We start from the raw sequence: 27,033 nt of genomic DNA on the forward strand, positions 1-27,033 counted from the left end.
GTGATTCCTGCACCTGTGGTGAGATGTGAAGGTGGAAGCAGGACAGTGGAGTCAAGGTTAGGCTGGTCTGCTCTTTCTTTGGTGAACTATGATGTTTAGAGGGGCCAGGAGTCCTGACAGGACCCACTTGTAGAATAGAGTGCCCAGCCATCCTTCATTCTCCCATTCCTAGGAGTACCTAGTGGCAGTCTAAATGGTATGGCCAACTATTATGCCTGTGGGCCAAGGGCAGTCCACCATGTTTTGTACCTCCCATGAACTAAGTGGTTTTTATGTTTTTAAGTTGATTGAAAAAAAAAAAAGGAAAATAATTGGATATTGTGACATGTGAAAATATATGAAATTTAAATTTCCTTAAAAAAATCTGTGTCCATAAATAAAGCTTTATTGGAACACGGTCATTCTCTTTTATTTATGTATTGTCTTTGGCTGCTATTGTGCCATGATGTAAGAGCTGAGTAGTTATGACAGATTGTTTGGCCTGTGAGCCTAAAACATTTACTCTCTGGCCCTTTAGCACTTTGCCGAGCCCATATCTAGACAGTACTGCAATGTGGTCAGGGAGGTAGGAGACAGATCAGAAGAATACTCTGAAAGATGAAAGGAGAAGGTTTCAAGAAGGAAGCTTGTTCATAAGGCAGCAAGGACCAAATATATGAAGACTCAACATGAAGGAGTCCCTCCACCCACTCTTTGAAAATGACTATGTAAGAGACAATCTGATTTTAAAAACTTCACATTTTATTTTCCAGAATATGGTCATTTGTTGAGTCGAAGGCATGGAGCTTAGGGGCTGTTCTGATAGACTCTGAACAAAAAGCCTCCCCTCCGCCCCCCAAGCACTTTGAATGACTGGCTTATCATTCTCTATACAAGACATTTCATCATCAGAGCTGAAGATGCTAACAACAGTGGTAACTTTACAAATTCTGAGAAAAGGCCTATAGAGGCAAAAATGTAAGCGTTTTTTTTTTTTTTTTTTTTTTTTTTTTTTTTACTAAATTGGTGTAGTGTACCCTTAAAATGACATATTCACAAACAGAAGTTAGAGAAAGAGAAATAAAAATGCACTTATGAATTTTCTTCTTGCCACCTGAGTTAAATTCAGGTCTCCTTTCCTACAGAATACAGAAAAGACAAGGCAGCTCCACTGGTGTTGTTACAGATCACTAGATGTTAGAAACTGTTTCCTCTGAAGAGAATGCACTTATTTTTAAGTTAGTAGCACACTTAACATATAACCAACCTAAAGTTAGAAAAGCCACTTTTTTGAAGGCACAGTTTGTTTCCAGCTTGACTGTGGAAATAAGAACCTGTCCTATAGACCCTATCTGGTAAGAAGGGTGAGTTCACTGCTCTTGTCTGTGGTAACAAAGCTCACCCACAGCCAACTCCAGCCTGGGCACCTTGGAGTGCCTCCATGAGATAGGTATGTCGTCTAGTCTAGAGGGTAGAATGTTCTTTTTGATCATAATCATCATGTGCAAAGATTCTGGAGGCTCCATGTTTCCCTTTGTTCTCTGAAAATGCAAACAACATTGCTTAATAAAGTAGAATCGGCAACTGGTCCTTCATGGGCATGTGAGCAGGAGTGAAGACCCAGCAGAAAGAAGCTGGTGGCCAGCATCTAGCTTGGAGAGTCCCTTGGCCAGGGCCTTAGAATAAAAGGGTCTAAACAAGAGTGGATTAAATATACGTCTAATGTGTCAGAAGACAATTTCTAGAAAAGTGACGGTGCTTTCCTTTCATATGCTTGGGGGTGGGTAAAGAAAGAGTGGGGGGGGGGGCAACTGGCTTCAATTATCTAACAAAAGACAGGGAAGGGGCAAAATATTCGGTGCCACTTCGCCTCAGGTCACTGAAATCGCTAATCTCATCATACAAATGTAAGACTGTGGAAGAGAATGTTTGTGGCCTTTACATGTATTTATTTGAAAAATTAAGTTTAGGCCTGAGGTATAATGACTAATCTCCATGAGTCTCTGCCTGATGAACAGAAACATCTATGATGACATACATGGAAGGTGTTAGAAAAAAATCGGAAACAATTAGGAGTGGAAATATACACACAGGCTGCTCTGCATTCTCGCCTCATGCTTGTCAGCAGCCTTTTTGCTGAAAGTTCTCTGAACTCATTTTATCTGGGCTAGGTATATGTTTAAAATTTTTCCTTTACCACTGATCAAGAGAGTGATCAGCTCATCTGATAAACATCTAATTTGACCACCTCTGTGTTCTCATGTGCTGAGATATTCATAATGATGTTGCTCAGACTCCATGAGGTGGCTGGAACATGACAAAGTTCTATCTGCCAATGGAAGCTGTGTTTTTAGGAATATCATGCAGGGATGGAACTTCTACAAATGAACTGCTACATAAATACTTTGCTGTAGCACTTCAGAGATTTCCTTTGCTTTAAGGGACTTTGTTTATAGGCTCCAGAACCAAACTGGTGACGGTCACACAGACAGTGCCATGTGTCAAGGTGAAGCACACTATTATAAAGTTTCTGACCTAACTGATCTTATTAAAATCAGCCCCTTTCACTATCTTTTAAAAGTTTAATTAATTTGCTTTTTAAAAAGACAAGGGTCTTATAGCTTCAATTATTCTGTTGGAGACACCAACACCGAGACAGTAATCTAATTACAGAAGTCAATTTTAATTAATGTCACTTTACAAAAAAAAGAATCACTTAAAAGCATTAATTAAAATTTATTTCTGTAATCAGATTAATGTCTTTGTGTAGAACAAGCTGGGCCACTTAAAATGATAATGTCTGGGCTTTTTTTTTTTTTAAAGCTTAGTCATTCTATGCAAGTCAGCATTGTATGTGGAGTATCAGTCCTCAAACTGGGTGGCAAAGAACCAAGTGATGAGTCAAGTCATCTTGCAAGAAGAAGAATGGATAGGAATCTTAGGCAGGTCAGGGGACCCCAGGCACTGAATAAACACTGCCATCCCCCAGGCTGGGTCAAGATGCTCCCAGAGGGGAGGAGCACACAGTGGAGGCATGGTCTGTATGATGCTCCATTCCCACAAACTGTAGAGGGCCCCCAATCGGCTAGCTGGATAGACTTGAGGCAGTGCTGCATCTGTCCCTAACCTCAGACAGCGACTTAGAAGTGAGAGTGCACAGGGAAGCAGGGCTGAACCGATTCCCTGCATATTTCCAGGCATCACAGAGAGCAGGAGGATCTGAACACCTCCTATTAAAAGGCATGCCAAGGATGGAGGCCAGGAGGGAAAGGTGACATTTGTCAACCAAACAGCAAATGCTGATACTTTCCATTTCTGAACACTAATTCTTTTAGGGTGTTGAGAGGATCACAATGTGAACCTAACACTGATCCTTTCCGGGGGGTGGTGAGAGGGTGTGTTGAGAGAATCGCAATGTGCTCAGTGTGTGTGTGTGTGTGTGTGGGAGTGGGAGGATCGTGAATGGTAAGCCAAGGTGTGGGAAGGACCATCCCCCACAAACAACTGGCTTACACAGTCTCTCAGTGCTCTGACTCACCGTAAGGCCAAGAAATGAGAAATACAGCAAACAGGAACAGAGGTTGGTGGTTCCAAGACTGAAATTCTGCCCACATCTTTCCATATGCTTGTTAAATTGAGAAATGCAACTTTTTTGTTCTCATTCTGGCATGGTAACCAAAGGCCCAAGGTACTCAGGGCCATGCTACTGTGCTCAGACTACAGCTCTGAGCATTCAGTTCAGAGAATCAAGAGATGATGGCTCTAAAAAAATTGGGACAGACACTTCTCCTAACAACATCTCCTAGGACCCACTCTATAATTATAACATTTGCAAACACATGGTACATTACATACTAAAACAACATAAATGAAATTTTGGGGAGTTTAAAAGATCTTTCGGCTCTTTTCGTCACAATGGAGTGGAACTCTTTCTCTGTCTTTAAAGTTGCCTAACTTTTCTTTCTGTGCTTTTTATATTGACATCTAATTTGTCCACTTTGGTTGTGAGGCGGTCAAGAATGTCATCTTGCTCCTCAATTTCCGTCTGCATCCCCAGGGCTATGTCCTTCAGCCGGCCTAGTCCCATGGACAGCTCATCTGTGGGAGAGGGAAAGGACACGGGGCTGAGCAAAGTCACAGCATTGCAGCTGCTGTGTGGTCCATGGCAGGTGCTCAGCAATACTTACACTTACAGAGTCCTCCTTCTCATAAGATAGATAAAACTCTAGGGCTTTGGTTACATTTTCCAAAACACATGCAAGTAAAAAGAAAACCTGCTTACTCCATATAAAGCAATTTGCGCTTAATGTTGAAGCCACTCCTCCCCCAGGTGTCAGCCTAAGATAACCACTGTTTGTACAATGCTGTTTATCTTTTTGTGCTTAAAAAAAATGCTGCCTCTGAATGTTTCAGCTGCCTCTGAATGTTCTAGTAGGTTGCAGCACATTGCAAGATCAGTTAGTACCCAAGGAAAAGAGAAGTACAGAGGGGTCTGGAAAACACATTCCCTTCCCAGACCCCATGATGAGTATCTGTGAGAAGTATGTAGGTAACTAATAGCCAGACCCACTGGCTTGTTCTTCAGGAGCAAAAGCCCCATGTTGGTGGGTAAACTCAACATTGCCAGCTTTCCTTCCTTCCATCTCCAGCTCTCTAAAGCTCGATCAAAGCACAGTTCTGGATTAGCAGGTATGAGGATTCCTGTTTTGAAACACATCTGAGAGATGGACCTGGGAAGCCCCTGTCCAAAGGGAGCCCCTGCACCCAGGTTGGTCCTGTCCTAGGATCCCCTCAGAGAAGGCTGTATCCCACCGCCCCTTCCACTCTGCAGGTGGCAGGAGAAATAGGGGTGTTATCCCTGCCTTGCCACCTGGGGTACTCTCCCAAAAAACCCATGAAGTGCAAATGTTTCCACTGCACCTGAATGCTGTGAGGTCCTGTCACCTCTGTTACGAAAATTCACATTTTCCCACATTAGTTCATTCTCAGCTACCACTGCTCAGATCCACAAACACATCGATGCTGTATATGTCCTGTGGGTATGACATAACCTGAATCTGGCTGGCACCATTTCCTTCGCTTACTCTGCGGCCAGAAAGAAGACAGTGGACTCTGCACAAGCAGAGGGATCTCTGCAGAGATCCCTGCAGTCCAGGGTCCCCATGTCAAAAGGAACAAAGAGCTGAAGGTCCCTTCAGATATGCCAACTGGGGCAAGACCCAAGGGGACTATGAAGCACACAAGTTTTGGCAAAGGTTCAGCACTAGCAATAGGTTACATCACTACTGCTGAAGTTCAAGTCCAAACACAAGGGGTCAACGTCCCACGTCTAAGCAGGGCAAGTGCAGTATGGGGAGAAACCCAGGTCAGTCCCACTGGGTCTGAGTTCAAATTCTGACCCCTTTCCTAATCTGTGCTCTGGCCTTCCCAGGACTCAGATCATAGCTGAGGGGAATCTCCTTTGAGAGGCAGGTCCCCAGGGAGTGGCTCTGCCACAACTAGCCACTCTGGTGTCAGGTTCCTTCTGAACTCATTCTATTTCCTTCCATATGCTGTCCTGTGATGAATATTTTCCCTTTGTTTCAAATAATTGTAAAAAATCACTACCACATCTGTTTTTAAGATGGATAACATCTGTAAAGCCATGGTTGGACTTAACAGTATATGAAGGGAGTATTGGGCAGAGGTGACATAAAGGTGAACTAGGATCAATGCGAACTGAAGGGAGATGCTGGAGGCACTGTGGGGTCCCCTGATGGGGCTGAGCCAACTGCAGAGGTGAGTCTTGACTTCAATATTCTGCCAGAGTGGACTTAGGTAGTATGGCCTCTTCCCAGGATTCATGGCTGTGTGTGTATACGTGTGCGCGTGTGTGTGTATGTACGTATGTGTGCAATGCACAGAGTGGAAATGGGGGGCATGCCCAGAGCTGCCCTCTGTCCTTTTACTAGCAACAGCAGGCCAAGAAAGAACTAGAGGGAAGAGAGAAGAAGAGGTGCTTCATAAGCCTTCTTACGGCTGAATTAAAGATAAAACATTAAACAAAGAAAAGTCAGGTTACGCAAATACTTGGCCCTAGCACCACAAATCTAAGCAGAATCAAATTTGTTTTTAAAATTGTCCTTAGCTCTATGCTTCTTGAATTTATTGAAACCTTTGATCTTGTATTCCATGGAGAGTGAAACCTATGAGGTCACCCCAAGCGTCAGGGAGTTTGCTGGTTGTTGGGACAGCAAAGGACAAGCAATAAGTATACCGAGATTAAAAAAAAAAAAAGGTATGTGATAAAGTAAAGCCACCCAACAAGGGAGCTGCTGCCAGAAGGGAACTTGCACTAGTCCCTGAGATAAAGGCAGGGGCCAGGGGGTGTGGTAGGAAGGAAGGAGCAAACCTGTGAAGGGCAGCCAGGCACAGCCTGTGTCAGTGGGCCCAATGGCTCCTGAGTGCCACCCTAGCCCTTCTCGGCATGCCACACATGCCTGCCCAGATTACAAAGATCATGCCAATCGTACCCCCTTAGCCTCCAGGGATGGGCTGTACTTACCCCTTCTTCCTGCCTCACTCCCTAAACTCTGTACCCTTCCATAGGTCTCCCTCCTCCTCCTCTCTTCAGTTGGCACCAGTGACACCATTTGGGTGGGGAAACCTTCAATGCGGAAGACTGAGGGCTTCAAGTCCCTTTGTGTGGCTCTGGAGTGGTCACATCCCAGCAGATGCACCTTCTGGCTGAGGCCTTTGGCTCTGGAGGGCAGAGTCCAGAGGACCCAATAAAGAGCTGGCTGCCTGGGGCTTTCCTAGGCTCTGAAGGCAAAGGGCAGGTGGAGTTTGGGATGGAAGCCTGCCTGGGTGTGTAGTGTGGAGATGGGCCCTCTCCCCTGCTACCGGCGGGCAGGTTTAGTGCTGACATTCACACCGAGGGAAACTGTGAGCTGTGGGTGGGCGAAGTAGTTCTTTTATTGTTCCTGCTTATGTCTATTTTCTACAATTGACATCTTATTTCCATGAAGATTTCTTTTAATGCTCAGGAGGAGACTTCTTTTCCCTGTGTAATTCCATTCTAGCAATCCAGCTACAAATGCAGCCAAAGATTTACTTATAGGATTATAATGATTTGCTCCCAAAAGGATCATATACAGTAGAGAAGGATGGAAATAACCTAAGCGTCCAAAAGGAGGGGATGGGACTGGTGAAGTGGGGCTTGTCAAAAAAATTTCAAGAAAAAAATTTTAGGGTTCAACACGTAAACAAAAAAGGCAGGATGTAATACTAAATAACCCCCAGTACTGTGACGTTGAATACACACATGTGTACACATGTACATCCAAAGTAGATGATACCAAATCAGTGGCTACCGCTGGACAATAGGCTTCTAAGTGTTTATTTCCTCATGGCATTTACCTAACTTCATAATTTTTTTTTTCTCTAACTTCATAATTTTCTACAACGAATCTAAATACTCAGAAACAAAGGCTAAATGTTGACAAGGAAGTATATGGATTTGTCTAACATGCTGTAATGCTATTTGCTCAGGGCTCTGGAATGGGCACTGCTCTGAGTAAATAAGGGAAGGGGCCCTCAGTGTCCCTCCTGTGGTGGGGCGGGTGGGGGGAGAGGAAGAGGAAGCCTAGGCACAGATGCCCAATGTGCATCACCAGGGGTCTCAGTTTTGTCTCCTACTCGATACCTTTAAGGTAGGGGGAGATTTTACTTTGGATCTCACCCATTTTGTCATCTCCCAACAGGGGTGGGAGACTGATGGAGACCCAGGTAGCCATGGGGGAGGTTCCTGTTCAGGGGGTGAAGGTTAGAGGGGCAGCACATCTGAGACACCACGTAGAATGAACTCATGGAACCGCTCACACGCCTGCTCCTACTGCCCACACACACTCCTCCACTTGAACTTTAAGTAACTGGCTTCTCTCCCTTCATTCAAAAATGAATCATCAAGTGCTTGCCTACTAGGCCAGGGTAAAGTGATGACAATATAGAAATAGTCCTGTGTTCCATGGAATTTACAGTGTGGTTGGGAAGACACCAGACGAGCCAGCAGATACAGAACTAAGACAAGGCACAGCACATTAAAGCCAGGCCCACAGCATGAGAAGGAGCCGGCCTGCAAACAGCGGGGAAGAAGGACACTCCAGGCAGAGGCAGGAAGGCACTTGGAGCCACAAGTGACAAGGGCAGGAGGGGTGGAGAGGCAGATGGGGCAAGAGGCTGGGCAAAGGACACAGAATTCAAGGAGCCTGGCTGTGTGGCCAGTGTCTGCTGCAGTGGCCACATGAGTGGCCAACTCTTACAGACCAGGCAGTTCCCTATGGGATTTATGGTATTGCTCATCTAACCCTCTCCCCAATCCTCAGAGACAGGTTCTGTTCCTGTGCCTGGTGCACAGGGGAGATGATGGTGATGGGGTATTCTCAATGCTGCACTGTGTGGCCTCCCAGGGACTCCTAGTCCCTGTGGCTGTCATAGCCCAGATGAGAGGTAAGGATGGACAGAAGTAGACTGACTCCAGAAAGAGAGAGAGAGAGAGAGAGAGAGAGAGAGAAGGCGAAGGGGAGAGAGAGAGAAAGAGAGAGAGAGAGAGAGAGAGAAGGCGAAGGAGAGAGAGGGAGAGAGGGAGAGAGGGAGAGAGGGAGAGAGAGAGAGAGAGAGAGAGAGAGAGAGAAAAGAGAGTGTGAGGGGGAGGGGGAGGGAGAGAGGGAGAGGGAGAGGGAGAGGGAGAGGGAGAAGGAGAGGGAGAGGGAGAGGGAGAGGGAGGGAGGGAGGGAGGGAGAGAGAGAGAGAGAGAGGGGAGATAGCTATGACTCACATCTCATATTGGATTTGACATGTAGGGAAGAAGTGGCAGACACCACATTTTGGTCCTGAGAAACTGGTGGTTACTGGTGTACTGGCTGGGCCCAGCACAAGCTGTCTGGAAGACAAGTGTTCTTAATAAGTGACCTGAGGAGGCTGGTGTAGCTAGCCTTCCGGTCTTACCTAGATTACTGTCTATCTTCTGGTGATAGGCTCGAAGGTGTGGGTTCTTTGGGTAAGCCTCAGTACTCGCAGCAGGACCAGCCCCTCCAGGGATGGAGTCTGAGTTTGGAAAGAAACACCAGGAGAATGGTTAACTAACATGTCTTGAAATACTGCTTCACAAAATTAATCTTTTTTTTTTTTAAGATTATTTGAGAGAGCGAGAGAGCATGCGAGAACAAGTGGGGGAGGGGCAGAGAGGAGAGACAGAATCCCAAGTAGATTCCGCGCCATCCACATAAAACACAATGTGGGGCTTGAACTCATGAACTGTGAGATGATGACTTGAGCCGAGATCAAGAATCGGATGCATAACTGACTGCGCCACCCAGGAGCCCCACAAAATTAATCTTAATCTGGAAAACAGGCGGAAGGGATGAGGTCACCCAAAGAGGTGAGTGTGGGGATGGATAAAGTGCATGAGGGAGGAGCACTGGGCAGGCTTGTGGGGCAGGGAGAGGAGCCTGGCGGGGGGCAGCCCTTTTGGAGATCAAAGACCCTCAACCTACAGTTACCTGGTTAGACAGACCCTGGACACGAGCCGGGGAAAGGAACAGAGACTCATACAAGTAATGAGACATCAGTAGAACTACAACAATGCAAAACTACTTGGGGTTGTGAACAAGGTCTACACGACGAGGTTTAAAACTCAAAATAGCGGGGTGCCTGGGTGGTTCAGTCGGTTAAGTGTCAGCCTTCACAGCTCAGGTCAAGATCTCATGGTTCATGAGTTCGAGCCCCACATCGGGCTCTCTGCTGTATGCACAGAGCCCACTTCAGATCCTCCATAACCCCCTCTCTCTAGCCCTTCCCTGCTTGTGCACACACCCTTTCTCTATCAAAATAAATAAATAAACAAATACTTAAAAAAAAAACTTTAATTAAAAAAATCAAAATAGCTATGTTGTAGAAATGGGATTGTGGATGACTTCTCTTCCTGAAATGTATTTCTACGCTGTCTTTTCACTTCAAATAAAACAAGCAAAAAGAAATGTCAATAATGCACACTTGCCCCAAATCTTCCTTGAACTGCAGTTTCTGAATGCACACAGAAAAGCCCTATTATCCCAGTTTATATCTTCTGGGGAAACTTCTCTTTCTAGACTTAGTGTATTTCCTCTAGCACAATCTACGGATATGCATGGTATCCTTTTTTTCTTTTTGACTCTTAGGTTACTACACACAATACAAATTAAAACTCCCTTTAATGCCTTAAAATTGTATCTTTTGGGTGCAGGGTTCCTTTTCTACTTCTTCAGGGTATATTAAGCTTGGACTTTCCATGGGCCTTACACATTTTAGTTTTTTTTTTCTCTCATGTCTCCCATGGCTTTTGCCTTTCCACACTGAACTGTGTTGATGTCCATCTTTCCTGACCCCCAAGCTCTGCTTTCATCAGGCTTCTTCTTAGCTGTGTCAACCAAGAGTAGTGGGTTCCGGAGTGTCCACCATGAGCCCTGCTTTCCTTGAAGGCAGCACAGGAAGCATCTGGTTTCTAGCATGCTCCAATGTGCCTGGACTTCTAAGGGTCCACAGGGACTCCCAGGAGGCCTAAATTCCTTTCCAGATAAGGGGTATTATGTTTCTGGGACTATCATGTGATAACAAGGCACTAGGACATCAAATACAATCGACCTTGCACGCCTGTTCATGCTGCTGCTTCTCCACCCACTTGGGCTTAGAAGCTACACGAGTCTCCCTGTGTTGAGCAACAACTACCACAGACTTATCCTTCAGTTCTGGGAGTCAGAAGTCCAGTAATGGGTCACACTGGGCTATAACTGAGGTGTCAACAGATTTGTGCTCCTCCTGGAAGCTCTTGGGGAAAATGTGATTCCTAGCCTTTTCCAGCTTCTAGAGGTTACCTGCATCATTAGCAGCTGGTCCCTCCCTGCATTTTCTGAGCTAGCAGCCAAGCATCTTCCAGTTTTTGACAGTCTCTCCTCTGCCTCCCTTTCCACTTATAAAGGGCCTTTGTGATTACACTGGGCCCAGCCAGTTAACTCAGGAATAATTTCCTGTCTCAAGATCAGCTGATTAGCAACTGTAATTCCTTTTTTGTCATATAACCAGATATATTCATTGGGTGTGGAGACTGGGACATGGGCATCTTTGGGGGGCTATTCCCCTTACCACAGGGGCTTTCCTACAGTTTTCTTTTCTGTGCTGGAAGAGCTTGGAGCTACACAGGGTAGGAACTAATGGTGGGCAGGCTCATTTTCAAGGGACACAGGCCCCTACTTCCTTATTTCACCCTCCACAGAGTGAGGGATGAGCCATGCCTTAACATACACTTCCAGCCCCCTGGGAGTGGCACTGGGTCCCTAACAACCTTTACCCATGACAGCAGCTGGGGTTTCTGCTGCCCCCAATCCACCAGGACCAACACTAAATCCAGAGGTCTCCCCACAGAATCCAAGTGTGGCCAAGCACAGGTCCCCACTGACCTGAATCATTCAGCTTCCTGAGGTTTGGGTGGCTGGCCTGGTACTGTGCCTCCTGTTCCTTACTGGTACTTATGGCTTCTTTCAATCTTTGGATAAAAGTCAAGAAAAGAGAAAACTTAGAGAAAATACCTATGACAGTGTAGTTAGTCTTTTCAAGCAATGCCTGTGGGCAAAAAGCAAATGTCACCTCTGACCAAAGCAGGGATATTCATCAGCAGCTCCTGGCAGTCCTGCCAGCAGCACAGCGAGCTTCTGAGACACCTGCTTTAGAAGAACGGCATCTGGTTAGGTGGCCCTCACTCAGGAAAATGAGAATCCCAGGACCAGGGGGAAGAGAAGCACACGAAAAGACCAAATGGATATCTTCCGACCAGGGGTCAGCAAACCGTGACCCATGGGCCAAATCTGGCCCACCACCTGTTTTTGTACAGCCACTGGCAGAGAGCAGCCTTTATAGATGACCACTGGCAATGGATTATACGACAGAGAACACTAACTTTGAACCTCCATCAATAATTTCATTCTCCCCATTAGATCTGTTACAAAGAATCGTACTCAATTATTATTTTCATTTTTTGAATTCTGTCACTAAAAAAATTTTTTTTGTTATATAAATCCCTACAAAATATCTTTGATTTTGCTTCCTGGCCCGCAAAGCTCAGTCTACCGACTCCTGCTACAGATAGGGACTTCTCTCGGTATGTTGGAGATCCTCACACTGTGCCTGACACCCTGCTGAAACCCTGCAGGCATGAGAGGGACTCTCCCTCCCCTAAACCTGAGCCTCCTGCATAGTCTGCTCTTCTCTACCCTGCTGACCGGCAGCCTGGCCACTTCATCAGCCGTGCTGGGAACCAACCATTCTCCACGTAGGCCCTTTCTCTGTACAGCTCCACTCCCAGCAAGCCATACAAACATCTTCTCGATCCCCTAGAGATCCCCCAAATCTGGCCCCTCCTTCTGGCTTGTCTCTTTATCCTTATATGGATGAGCCTCCCACCTTTCCAATCCTTATCCAAAGATGCCGGGCATCTTTCTGACATAGCCTGCATGAACCTCTCTGGTGAAAGTCTTTAATGGCTCCCCACCAGAGCAAGCCTGGACCTCATCGGGCTAAAGGCTCTGTAGGTGCCCAGTGCTTCAGCAATGTACAGAACAGAGCAGAGCCTCCTGAAATCTGAGGATTTCATTACTCAGAAGCAGTGACTGGAGGTCTAGAACACACAGCTGGTTTCTATGACCACAACTGTGAGCCCCATGTATGGCCAGGCCAGTGCAAGTGGGAGGTGTTTGCAGCTGAGCCCACCTGGCTACTGCCAGCCTATATACCGCAAAGCTGACTTCTTTCCTATGTACTCATATATACATGGTAGTAACACTTAAATGATCAAAACTTGGCTTCTTTGTGAAAAATGGCTCCTCGCACAAAAGCCAATTCTAGGGATAGTGACAGAAATGGTAAGGAAGAGAAGAAAGAAGTCTAAAAAGAGTGGTGGCTCTTGGTTAGAAACCAAGTCTTAAATAAGCTAGAGTTTTACATTTAGGGAGTGGTTAAATCTATGATCTGAACGGACCTCCCCAGAAGCTTTAAATGGAAATGGGAAGCAGTAGCTTATGAAGCTTTATCAGCAAGAACAAAAATGGCTTAACGAAAAACAAATACAACTTAGAAACCAAAGGGTTTGGGTGATAAGGATATACACAGGAAAACAAGTGACTTGACAGAAGTGTGAAGAGAAGAAAGTTCTTTTGAAAGCTTTCATATGAGAATATCCCTGCATTTATGGAATAGGGGTTTTTTGACAGAATCACAGATTCAACTTATTTTATAGAAACAATTACACATTATAGTGATTTTTGCAAAGTTAGGGGTGTAGGAGCTCACGGACACCTTTGCAGCCCAGGCTTCAATGTCAAGAGCCTGCTGGGCTCCCGCTCTAGAAACAGCCAATATCTTCCCTCATCCCAGCTTCTCTTGTGCTTAGACTGTCATGTGTCTGCCACTTTCCCCTCCTTTAACTGGCAGGCTCCCGTGCAATCCTGAGTCCATGTAAAAGGTTGGTGCCTCAGTTCCCAGGGCCAAGCCCCCCTCCTGTGGGCCTCCGCTGCATCACTGATCACCTGCCTCCTCTGCACCTTCCAACAGACTGACCTCTCTCCTGCAGCTTTGTCTTCTAGGACAGGCACTGGCCTGCAAAGCATGAGTGCTTGGCACCCATGAAGGAAGGAACCCGTGTAAGGCCACTGGATCAGCCTCTCCAACAAAGCTGCATGGATACCTTCAATGCACATTTGGGGAGCAGGTGAACTAGAGTCAGTTGCTTCATTTAAGAGATTTCCTTTCCTGCATTTACTAAAGAATGGCAAGAACGCAACAGTTGACTAGGGCTGATCTCTGGACAGAAGGCCAGATGTGGCAGGTGACATCAGGCACTCAGAGGCTCACCTCCCTGAAGTAACTCTGGCTGCTTCACTACTGGGACATCTCTGTCAGGAAGGCCTCCAGTTTTCAAGACGCTCCCCGCAAAAGTTAAGTTGTCTTAGGAGCCCCAGGACTTTAAAGGCTCTTATGGCGTGACTAGGGCCGGGTGGGTGGATGGGGGAGTGGGGCACAAGCCCTAAGAAGCCTTTGGGAAGTGGCATGTGGGACACAGGAAAGCACCAATCACAAACCTGTCAGCTTCCCACTTCTCCCAGGGCTGGCTCTGCTGCTGAGCTCATGTGAGGTACAGAGGTCTTAGTCCAAAGCAAACAGACATTTAAACTTCCTACATAACACAGAAACTCAAAAAGGAGGGCACAAAACATCGTTCTGATTTGTGTACTGCAAACCAAACCAAACCAAACCAAAACCAAAAAAAACCCCATTAAAAAAAAATTAAAAATAAAAAAATAAAAAAACGCCAGAAACTATGCCAGTTGGTGGAAAAAAAGTGACAGAGATTTGAAATTACGGTCAACCTGGAAAATTGGGGATGGGTGGGGATTATAACCGAACCACAAACAAACCCTCATGACCTTGGCTAGTGTATCCACAGGAAACAGCCTCTGGGGCCCCCACCAATCACCTTCTCCATAAGTCCCAACAACTCGCCTGCCTGGTCTTTCTGCTACAACCCCCACACCTATTCCTTCACCCGCATTTGTTTCTCCCCAGCGCTACTGTGAGCTGGAAATAGTTTCCTAATTTCTTCTCTACCATACCCTATGTCCTAATCTGGGTGGTGGTTACATAGATATACATACAGGTAAACAGTGACCTGTTTAGTGGAAGTGTAAACACACTTAAGATGTGTGTATTGTACTGTACATCAGGTATACGTTTTTTAAAACATTTTATTTTTGAGAGAGGGAGAGAGAAGGAGAGAATGAGCGGGGGAGGGACAGAGAGAGAGGGAGACAAATTATCCAAAGCAGGCTCTGAGCTGACAGCAGAGTCAGATGTGGGGATCGAACTCACAAACCTCGAGATCATGACCTGAGCTGAAGTCAGACACTAAACTGACTGAGTCACCTAGGTGCCGCAAGTATGCATTTTTTTTTTTAAAGTTTATTATTTTGAGAAACAGTGCAAGTGGGGGAGGAGGAGGGATGGAGGAAGAGGGGGAGGGAGGGAGACAGAGAGAGACAGAGAAACAGAGAGAGACAGAGAGAGAGAGAATCCTAAGTAGGTTCCCCACGCTCAGTGCAGAGCCTGACGTGGGGTTTGAACTCATGAATTGCCAGATCATGATCTGAGCCTAAGTCAGATGCTTAACCAGCTAAGCCATCCAACTTACTCTTAAGTAAGAGTTGGACAACTCTTGACTTCGGCTCAGGTAATGATCTCGCGGTTCATTAAGTTCAAGCCCTGCACTGGGCTCTGCGCTGACAGTGTGGAGACTGCTTGGGATTCTCTCTGCCTCTCTCTCTGCTTCTCCCCTGCTTGCACTCTCCTTCTCTCTCTCTTAAAACAAATAAACTTAAAAAAAACTTATCTTAAAAAATCGCTCTGTATTCCAGATTTAAAAAAATTTTTTTTATTTTAGAGAGAGTGCCAGAGCTGAGAAGGGGGCAGAGGGAGAGAGAATCTTAAGTAGGCTCCACGTTCAGTACTGACCCTGACATGGGGCTCGATCCCGTGACCCTGGGATCATGACCTGAGCTGAAATCAAGAGTAGGACACTCAACTGACTGAGCCACCCAGGCGCTCCTGTATTCCAGATTTGAAAGATAAACAGAGAGACATGGCTATGAAACCTGTACATTAATGTTACATCAAACGTTTCTCTGGGTTAAATGGAAATAGGGTACACAACCAAATGAACACTGTCATTGCCACTATGAAAACACTGAAGAAGGGAAAAACAAAGTTTTGGGGTTTCATGCTATAGTAGGTAAGGTACAGATTTTTCTATAATGACCATATTGTTCTATAATAAAAAGTAGATACAATGGTCTGAGAAATGAACAGTAGTAATCTATGTCAATAGAAACTTGACTCTCAACTTCATACGTGTGATATTTAAATACCTGCCAAAATCTTATGTATGATTTATTATACCTCTAACTGAAAATTTTGAGAAAAATAATTTCTAATTTTAAAATAAAAATTAATGGTGGGGTGCCCGGGTGGCACAGTCAGTCAAGCACCAAGTTTGGCTCAGGTCATGATCTCACTGTTCATGAGTTCAAGCCCTGCATTGGGCTCTGCACTGATAGCCTAGAGCCTGGAGCCTGCTTCAGATCCTGTGTCTGTCTGTCTGTCTGTCTGTGTCTCTCTCTCTCTCCCTGCCCCTCCCCTGCTCGCACTCGGTCTCTTAAAATAAACATTAAAAAATAAAATAAAATGAAATAAAATAAAATAAAATAAAACAAAAATCAATGGCCAGACTGAATTAGATATGGAAATGTTAAATATAAAGACTTTTTTTATTTTGAGAGAGAGAGACAGAGAGGGGCAGAGGGAGAGACAAAATCCTAAGCAGGCACTGTATTGTCAGCACCGAGCCCAATGTGGGGTTTGATCTCACAATCTGTGAGATCATGACCTGAGCTGAAATCGAGTCAGATGCTTAACCAACTGAGCCACCCAGGCGCCTCTAAAGACTTTTTAAGGTACACCTGGCTGGCTTAGTCGAAAGAGCATGTGACTCTTGATCTCGGGGTTTTGAATTCAAGCCCCATGTTGGGGATAGAGATTACTTAAAAATAAAATCTTAAAACAAAAAAAAATTCTGGAGTGCCTGGCTGAGTCGGTAGACATGTGGCTCTTGATCTCAGGATACTGAGTTCAAGCCCCATGATAGGTATGGAGCCTACTTAAAAAAAAAAAAAAAGACTTTATAAAGAATTTAAAAAATTCTGTGAAATGAATCACACTTATACTGATTAAGCTTTTTGAGGTGAACATTCTTTCAACTTATAATTACTGGAGCAGAAATTTAATTTTATTGGAGACCCAATTTATGCAGACTGGATGTCAATCAAATGAACATAATCAGAAGCCCTAGAGAAATGTTTGTTTCAAAATGTGTGAAGAAAGGGGCACCTGAGTGGCTCAGTTGGTTAAGCAGCCAACTTCGGCTTGGGTCATGTTCTCACAGTCCATGAGTTTGAGCCCTGCTTTGGGATCTGTGCTCACAGCTCAGAGCCTGGAGCCTGCTTCAGATTCTGTGTCTTCTTCTCTCTCTGCTCCTCCCCTGCTTGTGCTCTTTCTCTCTCAAAAAGAAATAAACTTAAAAAAATTCAAAACGTGTGAAGACAAATCCCTCACAATTGGCAACTTACAAAGACCTTGGATCCCTTTAAGGCACTAGAAGTGGCTTGGAAATCTTGACTATTTGCACTAAACCCCACTTTCAGCTGCTTCATATCGGGATGGCTAAAGATCCACTCACCTGCTACTGGCCTGGGGGGTGAGGGGTCCATTCTGCTCTGGTGGTGTCTCTGTTGGTTTGGATTTGAAGTAATTGACAAGCCCCCCAAACATGCTCTTAATGCTGTTAATGTGCTTCTGGCTGGTCTTCAAATCTTGATCCATCTTGTCCACCATCTTCTCTGTGCGTTCTAAGACGCCTCGCTGACGGACGAGCTCCTGGGGAAAACAAGAGGTGATGGCATTATATTATACCATTTTGTAATTTTCTCCTCTCTGCAGAGGACCATACACAGCAGGTTTGTCACAAACCCTCAGTGAGCACATATAGGCACAGACGCGGTCATCTGCGAAGAGCACGTTATCCTTTCCGACAACACATTCCTTTTTCTGCCCTTCCCTGTCCTGCCTCTACCTGCTTTCTTTCATATTTGCTCCTGAGTTCTTTTTCCCTCCTGCCCATATAATGCTGGCTCACAGGACCACGTTAAGATGGATGAAGGGTGCCGGCAGGGGCCAGAGTGCAGGGCCTGGACGGGTAGCACACTTTCTAGCCCTCCCCCTTTCCTGGCCCCCATAACCCTGTAACTTTACAGGCTTTGACCTGGCCCTGCCATTGGCCTATGGCTCTTATACTCCCCCTTTTCACATATGGGATATCTACTGGGACACTGGAGTCACCTGGCCCTGGCCATGTCTTAAAATTATTTCACAGGCTAGGTTCTGGGTCCTTTCTGGGCCCTGTTATTATCTGATTCCAACTCATCCATAGTTTCAGCTTCAAAACTTGAAACAAATGTGACTCTGTCCCAAGGCCTTTTACATGCTACTTTCTTTCCCTGTAATGGTCTTCATCCAGATACTGGTATGGCTCTATTCATTTAATTCAGGTCTCTGCTCAGAGGCCATTCCTCAGAGAAGTTTCCCTGAACATCTTCTCTAAAGTAGAACTTCTAGGGGCGCCTGGGTGGCTCAGTCGGTTGAGCGTCTGGCTTCGGCTTAGGTCATGATCTCACAGTTTGTGGGTTCGAGCCCTGCATCGGGCTCTGTGCTGACAGCTTAGAGCCTGGGGCCTGCTTTGGATTCTGTGTCTCCTTCTCTCTCTGCTCCTCCCCTGCTCATGCTCTGTCTCTCTGTCCTTCAAAAATAAATAAAAACATTAAAAAAAAAAAATTTTAAAGTAGAACTTCTATCCTCAACCCACCTCTCTACACCCTCAACCTACCTTAGTTTTCTTTACAGCATGCAAGCTCCATGAGACAGGGACCCACTTTTTCACTAGGTCCCCAATGTCTCACCAAGAGCAGCAGCTTGCTGCAGGACTGCCAAATGGATAAGTGAATGACACTCTGTGGCCACAGGGAGAGCCTGGACCATATTCCTCAAGAGCTGATATGATTCTGGTGGTGGATGTGAACTCACCACCTCAGCAACACTAACACCTTCCTTTCTTTGTGCCAAACTTGCTTTGGCCTCTATTTCAGGCCATTCCAGCCATGTTTTCTCTGTGATCTGCCTTTCCAGCCAGAAGACTCTCAAACTTCCCCTGTTTTACTTCCTGAGGCAGCCCCTGCCCTCTTTTAACCCTGCATCTGCTGTGGTTCAGCAGTTATATTAGCTATGGCAGGTAATCCTAAGAGATTTCTCTCTTAATACCTAAAAACAGAGTCCTGAGCAAATTTTTTTTTAACATTTATTCATTTTTGATAGACAGAGTGGGGAGTGGGAGAGGGGCAGAGAGAGAGGGAGACACAGAATCCAAAGCAGGCTGCAGGCTCTCAGCTGTCAGCACAGAACCCAATGCAGGGCTCAAACCCATGAACCATGAGATCATGAACTGAGCCAAAGTTGGACGCTTAACCGACTGAGCCATGCAGGCAGTGGGAACTGAACTCCTGTTGGAAATAAACATATAACTTCTAAGCTTTAGGCAGTTGGAACTGAACTCTTGTTGGAAATAAACTTATAACTTCTAAGCTTTACAGCTTTGAACATTTATTTTTCACCAGCTCATGAAACATGTCTGAAGAAACCATCAGATTTTTTTTTTTAAGCAAAAGGAAAACTCTTTTCTGGACTGTGGTCAAATCTTATGAGGGCTCATTTTTAGAAAGAATAAAAAACAACAAAAAACAAAAAACCCCCAGAGCAGCTAATTTATCTAGAGTCTCTCCTTCTTCCAACACCTCAGTATTATTAGCTTCTGTCCGTTCTTTTTATTTTTTTATTTACCTTGAGAGAGGGAGAGAGTGAGCGGGGGGGGGGGGGGGGGCGAGAGTGAGCGGGGGGGGGGGGGGGAGAGAGTGAGCAGGGGGGCAGAGAGAAGGAGAGAGAGAATCCCAAGCAGGCTCTGAGCCATCAGCACAGAGTCCAATGTGGGGCTCAAATTCATGTGAGATCCTGACCTGAGCCAAAACCAAGTATCAGATACTTGACTACCACCCAGGTGCCCCAACTTCTGTCCATTCTAAGGTAAGTCTTTTCTGGAATAAGGCAGAGATGTAAATTAGGATCGAAATGGTTTTCTCCAGCATTCACAGGTTTTTTGAATTGATGTATTGCTCATAGTCCAGTCCCACTAGCCTATTTTTCCCACTGCAGAAGATAAAGCATGTGCCAGGAGGTGGCCTGGCAACTGGGGGTGGGAGTGCTGGTCAGGACTCTGTTGTACTAGGAGGCAGGTCCTTGGCCTCCCTGACAGTGAGGTCTCTTGTGGTGGCTCATCTCACCAACCACTTGCCCTCTCGCCTCAGCCTCCCGACCTCAATTTGGAGAGTGGCAGCAGTGACCAATAGCTGACAAAATCTTCCCCAGTTCACAGTGAGACCTTATTTTCTTCTGTTCACAACTGACACAGTCTCTCAAAAACTCCGAGTCTGTGCCACTGTGCTGACTTGGTAAGGAAACCAAATGTCTTACTTAGATGTTATGATCGAAGTGAAGAGAAATCCATGAGGTGGCCTGTCTTGCTGTGAGGCTGGAAGGCCAGTGAAGTGAGAGCTATTCTGGTCTCTGGAAGTGTCTGTGAACTGGAAGCTGGTGTTCACCAAAGGTGATCTCCTGATCAGGAGGCCAGGAGAGGAGGAACTTCTGCTAAACTCCTCCTGAGGCTGAGGAAAGGACCAGGCTCCAAGTGCTTATGACCTAGTTCTAACTAAAGAGAAAGAAGGGCTTGGCAGAGCAATATCAGGAATGCCAGGACAGAAAGGATGAGCTAGGTAGACCCCGCACCAGCCATTATGAAGGCAGGCCTCAAACACTCCAGTCTCCAGACATCCTCCTATCCCCTAAAAGGGGGGCCATGTCCTATCATCATTGCTGCCTTTGAGAATGGAGGTCATCGAGAGACAAGGGTGGCTATGGGGGGAGGGGGCGGAGCTTAAGAGAATGGACTCAGTGTAAAGGGTATGCATGCAAAGCTCAGATGTCAGCATTACAGGCGATCCACCCTCCTCCCCAGCCCTGAGCTCCAATAGGAGTTTTCTTTTTTTTATTAATTTATTTTTAAATTTATATCCAAGTTGGTTAGCATATAGTGCAACAATGATTTCAGAAGTAGATTCCAATGATTCATCCCCTATGCAAAATACCCAGTGCTCATCCCAACAAGTGTCTTCCTTAATGTCCCTTACCCATTTAACCCATTCCTCTTCCCAGAACCCCTCCAGCAACCCTCAGTTTGTTTTCTGTATTTAAGAGTCTCTTATGTTTTGTCATCCTCCCTGTTTTTATATTATTTTTGTTTCCCTTCCCTTATGTTCATCTGTTTTGTATCTTAAATTCCTCATATGAGTGAAGTCATATGATACTTGTCTTTCTCTGACTAATTTCCCTTAGCATAATATTCTCCAGTTCCATCCATGTAGTTGCAAATGGCAAGATTTCATTCTTTTTGATTGCTGAGTAATACTCCATTGTATATATATACCACATCTTCTTTAACCATTCATCCATCGATGGACAGTTGGGCTCTTTCCATATTTTGGCTATTGTCAGCAGCACTGCTATAAACATTGGGGTGAGTGTGCCCCTTTGAAACAGCACACCTGTATCCCTTGAATAAATACCTAGTAGTGCAATTGCTGGATCATAGGGTAGTTCTATTTTTAATTTTTTGAGGAACTTCAGTACTGTTTTTCCAGAGTGGCTGCACCAGTTTGCATTCCCAACCAAAAGGAGTTTTCTAAAGTTAAACTAGAAAAAGAAAATGGTCAGAGAAAAGATCTGGTTGGGCCAATGGTACTATGCTGAGGGACAGCACACAGACAGGGGATGTCTCAATTTCCCCTTTGGTTTGTGGCTCTTGTCAAACAGGGATTCCTGATACAGCAAGAGGAAGCAAAAGATAGCTGAAGACCCTGTGAGGGCATACTCTGTCCTATATGAGGCAACTTCTTGCCAGATGGGTTATGTCCCAGCTGTGAGGGTGTGAACACGTCACACAATCCTTGCTGATAGAAAACACACACAGACAGGGGTCCTGCAAGATATCCACCAACAGATATTACTCTCTGCCAGCCACAGTTCCAGGTGCTAGGGATTCAGGGGTGAACCAATCAGCCCCAGATCTCTGCCCTGACAGAGCTTACAGTCTTGGTGGAGGGCACAAAGAGTCAAGTTCAATTTGACTTTTCATTGGTTGACGACACTGCAGTGCTGAGAATCCAGAGAAAGCAAGCTTACAGTCTCTCGGGGTAGGCAGAAAGAAAGCTATCCTACACACACACGATGGCCGCTCTGTCAGGGTAGGCCCCTCACAGTGACTCCTTGCCTGACTTAAGGTGGGGTGGGTGGTTAGGGAGGCTCCCTGATGAAGCGACATTGAAGGGGAAACTGAAAGTTGAAGTTAGGGAGGCAAAGGGTTGGGATGTGGCAAGAGATTCTGGGCAGTGGGGGAAGCCCAGAGCAGCAGGGCCAGCTGGGGGAGCTGAGAGAGGAGGAGAAATGTGAGCATGAGGTGAGGGAGTAGGAGGAATGCCAGGCAGGACCCAGCAGGCATCACAGAGGGCAGCAGTGACCACTAGATCCCAACTGCAATTCACAGCTGATGCATCTCATAAGATCAGTTAGGTCTAGTTGTCCTCCTGACCAGGTCAGGTCCTGAGGTTCTGAGGGAAAATATCAGTACTAAGGTCCTTGTATTGAACTTGTAATTAAACTCTGGTATCGAGGGGCAGCTGAGTAGCTTAGTTGGTTGAATGTCCAACTCTTCATTTTGGCTCAGATCACGATCTCATGGTTCATGAGACTGAGCCCTGCATTGGGTTCTGTGCTGACAGTGCAGAGCCTGCTTGGAATTCTCTCTCTCTGCCCCTCCCTCACCTCTCTCTCAAAATAAATAAATAAACTTAAAAAAAAAAAAAAAAAACAACAACTCAGGGGGCACCTCGGTGGCTCAGTCAGTTGAGCATCCAACTTCAGCTCAGGTCATGATCTTGCAGTTCATGAGATTGAGCCCCACACCAGGCTCTCTGCTGTCAGCACAAAGCCCACTTTGGCTACTCCGTCCCCCTCTCTCTGCCCCTCCCCCACCTTGAAAATAAATAAACATTAAAAAAAGAAAAAAATAAACTCAGGTATTGAATGATAAGTAGGTGGAAATCAATCTGGAATCAGTAAGCTGAATCTAGAAACTTGAAATTCATCTCCATTATGTCACTTCCTTTCCAGTGGAACACACACATACACAAGTGCTGGTGGGGACACATGAGCATGGAACATGCTCAAAGTGGGGCCCCGTCTTACTGCAGTACTATAGAGTGGATATGAAAACACAAACCTAGTCTTAGATTGTATGAAAATCCAAGGGCAAAGGTGGAGACGCTGGTGCTCCTCACCGCATGTGTGCAGGCTGACTGGGGGCCCACACTAAAGGACTAACTCAGCAGGCCTGCGCTGTCTACACCCTGCATGTTCTAAAGAAAGGCCTTGCCTGGCTCCCTGCCCTTAGACTGCCCCGATAAAAGTATCTTTATTTACCTGAGTCCTTAGGGTAGGCCAAATAGTTTATGCTAACAATGTGATTTATGATGGGGGCTTTCAGCCACATGCTTGACCTCTGGAGGGGTTGAACACTAAGGTCTGCCAGTCAGGCAAGTGGTCAGCCATGCCTACATGGTTGTGTGATGGCCTACCAAACACCACTTCCATTCCATTGATGTTACTGCACCAGCCTTCAGGCTCTGGTCTAACATTTATTGCTGGACTTCCCTGAAATGAGATCCCAGGTTTCACAAAACTACACAGGAGCATGCTCAGCTGCCAGAGGGAACAAGGAACACCCCGGGCAGGCATGTCTCCACAGGCTTGCCCAAAGGTGCAAACAACCAAAATGGCTATCACTACGGGACTGGCTACATAAATACAAGTCATTCATTCAATAGAATATGAAACAGCTATTTGAAAAAAAAAAGAGCAGTGCATTATAGATAGCTGGGGAATAACCTCCAAACCTATTAAGAAACACACAGACTAAAATATACAGAATGTGTCTGCTTAAGTCAAAATTATTAAAAAAAAAAAAAAAAAAAAAAGTGGGGTGCCTGGGTGGCTTAGTCGGTTGAGCATCTGACTTTTGGTTTTGGTTCAGGTCATGATCTCACAGTTGGTGAGTTCGAGCCTTACATCGGGCTCTGTGCTGACAGTGTGGAGCCTGCCTTGGATTCTCTCTCTCTCTCCCTCTCTCTCTCTGCCCCTCCCACATCTCTCTCAAAGTAAATAATAAATAAATAAATAAATAAATAAATAAATAAATAAATGGAAAGGACTATAGATATGTCTCTATAGATAGAATACCTCCACAAGGACACTGAAGGAATTGATAGTAACTGGTGGCTGTGGGGGCAGAGGAGTGGGAGGAAACTTCAGTCTTCTGTGTGTTCTAAATTTTAAACTATGTGACTGGATATTGCTTCATAATAGCTAAACCATAGATAAAGAAAAGAATAAATAAATCATGCCTGCAACACAGAAGAATTGCTGAGTGGCCTACGAGTCTCTCTATGGTTCTGGACTGTGCCTACCAGGCCAGTTGAGTACAACCTGCTCTGCTCTGACTAATTCTGGCCCCTGGTGGTCATGACCTGTGGCTAGACTCCTTGTGAGAAACAAACCTTGTCAGGTTTCACAGGAGGAGGACAGCTCTCCTTCTCTAGAGCTGACCAGACTCAGTAATTTTCCTACTTCAGCCAACCTGGGATGATGTCTTCCCAACCTAATATTTGCAAACTCTTAATCCTCTATAAGAACCTATCATGTTTTGGCATGGCTCAGCACAGGGGCTCTATGTTGGGAGGTTAGCAGGTGACTTGGGTCGGCTGGGAGCCACAATGTACACTCAGTGGCAGGAAGAGCTTACCAGCCCCAGCCCCATTCCCATTCTGACTGGAATCAAAGAGTGATTCAAAGGCAGTCTGGAGAGTACAGAGTGGGGTGGGGAGGGGGGAGCTGACCATTCCAGCCTCCCAAGGCCTCTGATAATTAAGAACTGACTCAATCCTGGAAAAATTCAGTGTCACTATACTGATGACAGTGCCTGTCTGTCACCTACCCAGTCATGATCATAATGTACCTCTCAGAGCAATGCCAACTTGGCTCAGTCCAAGCCTCACAAGCCTGAGGTGCCACTCTGCCTCTGTTCTCACAGTCCCCTTTACACAAAGAGAAGGACCTTTAGGGGCAGCATGGGGCGGGGGGCGGTGTCACCACGATCCATGTGAAACCACTCATCTCTATTATGTTCGTGATTCTCCTTCCCTCTGAAGAAAAGACTTTCCTCTGACCATGAAGGCTCCTAGGCTGCCTCCTCTGGGCTCTTTCCTTGAATGCAACCTGTGCATCACTTCCCTACTGGAGCCCAGGAGCTTTGGTGGTGGGCTGGTGCCTCTGCATTGCTCCTCTCTGCCCTAGGAACATCCCTCTTGCTCTTCTTTCTCCCCCTCCTCACTCCTGTCTAAATCGTAGCCTTAAATACCAGATTCAAGTTTATCCTTTGCCATGATTTGTTATCATTCTGATTTTCTATTTCATTTGTTCTCACCGTTTCCAGAGATGTCCCTTCACACAGTTCTTATTTGGCTTCCTTGGACCTGGGACCCGCAATTAAGTAATTCCTCTAGTAGGGCCCTAAGACTTAGGCAATCTTCCCAAATCTTAGTCAACATTTTCCATTTAAACTCAAACACAGGAATCTAGTAGATATGAGATATAAAAACTACACCTAAATTTCCTTAAGGAGACCAAAGACAGGAAGATGGGCCAATGAGAGATACTGTAATAGGGAGAAGCAGGGAAGGAAAACAACCAACAAAGTGGCAATGGAGAAATGACCCAGATGACTATTTGAGAAATTAATCAACATACCTCAAACTGCCCAACACTATAAGTAATCAGGTCAGAATAAACTTTGCCAGAGAAAAGAGTCACAGAGACCCACAGAGGAAGACAACATTTTAGCTTCCAGCACTAAGTTTCAAAGCTACAAGTGCTTAATGGGGTGCTTGGGTGGCTCAGTTGGTTGAATGACTGACTCTTGATTTTGGCTCAGGTCATGGGAAAAAAAAAACAAACAACTACAAATGCTTAAAATTAATCTCAGCTCATATACCAGTGATTTACTATTACATTTTTAAGAACTTAAAAAAACAAAACAAACAAAACAAAACAAAAACCCAAATGCTCCAACAAAACCATTTCATTAGTAGGCTAAGGAGAAAATGTGGAGCCTAAGGAAGAACCATTCTCACTTAGGGTCCCTGAAATCTTCCATGGGTGGAAAGAAGAATTGACAAAGGTGAATTGAGCAATGGACTGTCACAAACCATACACTACCTAGGGCATCTTCATCTGGATTTGGGAAGTAAAGGCAAGGCCCTAGACTCGACCAAACTTGGATTATGGCTTACTCAGCAATTGTCCAGACAGACATCATCATCTCTACTGGCGAAGTGGAGAAGTGGTCAGTGACAGGAAAGAACTCAAGTCCCATTTGCTGACGCTTCACACACCACGCACAATCTTCACCCATTCTGGGTCACTCAGGGTCTCATGGGTCACTTCAGCCATTCAGGGATGGCTGAAGGGCAGGAAATTATATAAAAGAAACAGAAAATCCATTTCCTTAACCCGAGCTCTGCTAATAACTATGGAAGATTACTGGGGGCAAACTGCCTCTTTCAAGCACTCAAGATACACATCTCTTTGCAAAGTGAACGTTTCTTGACCCCGTGTGACAATTCAGACTGGTAGGGCCGCCCAGCCCTGCCAAAGACTCACCTCGGAAGAGGCGACGCCTATCCTCTCGGACTCGTACATGAGGGACAGGGACCTGTTGGTGCTGGCGGCCGTGGCTTCGGCCCTGCGCATCACCTCCTGCCGCAGGTACTGCTGCCTGTCCGTGGGCGCGCCGAGTCCATCGGGGAGGTCATGGTCGTCCTTCCACGGGGCCGGCCGGGAGCCCTCATCCTCTGCGTCGTCGTCGAATGGGTTGTAGCTTTTGGGGTAGGCCGACATGGTGCCGCCGCTCGTCTCGGTCTGGGCAGGAAAGGGAGGTGCGTGGCCAAGGCGAGGAACGGCTTTTGCAGGCCCGCAGGGGTCCAGGCCGCCCTCCCGAGGCCCTCGGGAAGCACCCACCGCTCTGCAGCCCTTAGTCTCCGCGGCCCGACGTCCAGAGAAGTTCTACGCCCCTCCACCCCCCGGTCGCGGAGCGAGCTCCTTCCGCCGGCCTTG

At 45.9% G+C, this 27,033-nt stretch overlaps 1 protein-coding gene across 1 annotated transcript; it reads right to left on the bottom strand.

The window, feature by feature from the left end:
* Nucleotides 1-720: 720 nt before the first annotated feature.
* On the bottom strand, nucleotides 721-27,015 carry SNAP29 (synaptosome associated protein 29). Its single transcript, XM_007091070.3, has 5 exons — nucleotides 26,581-27,015; nucleotides 17,330-17,526; nucleotides 11,451-11,536; nucleotides 8,965-9,063; nucleotides 721-4,077 (listed from the first exon to the last, which is right to left on the bottom strand). Exons 1-5 carry the CDS (start codon nucleotides 26,815-26,817, stop codon nucleotides 3,920-3,922), a joined length of 777 nt encoding a protein of 258 aa, XP_007091132.2. The 5' UTR covers nucleotides 26,818-27,015; the 3' UTR covers nucleotides 721-3,919.
* Between the last annotated feature and the right edge of the window lie 18 nt (nucleotides 27,016-27,033).

This window comes from Panthera tigris, chromosome D3, assembly GCF_018350195.1.
Source record: "Panthera tigris isolate Pti1 chromosome D3, P.tigris_Pti1_mat1.1, whole genome shotgun sequence".
In the NCBI taxonomy this organism is placed as follows: domain Eukaryota; kingdom Metazoa; phylum Chordata; class Mammalia; order Carnivora; family Felidae; genus Panthera; species Panthera tigris.

Coding starts and splice junctions, on each gene's coding strand:
- SNAP29 (XM_007091070.3), bottom strand. CDS start 26,817: ATGTCGGCCTACCCCAAAAGCTACAACCCATTCGACGACGACGCAGAG. Junction 17,527..26,580: donor TAGGCGTCGCCTCTTCCGAG/GTGAGTCTTTGG, acceptor TGTTTTCCCCAG/GAGCTCGTCCGTCAGCGAGG. Junction 4,078..8,964: donor GAAGATAGACAGTAATCTAG/GTAAGACCGGAA, acceptor CCTCTCCCACAG/ATGAGCTGTCCATGGGACTA.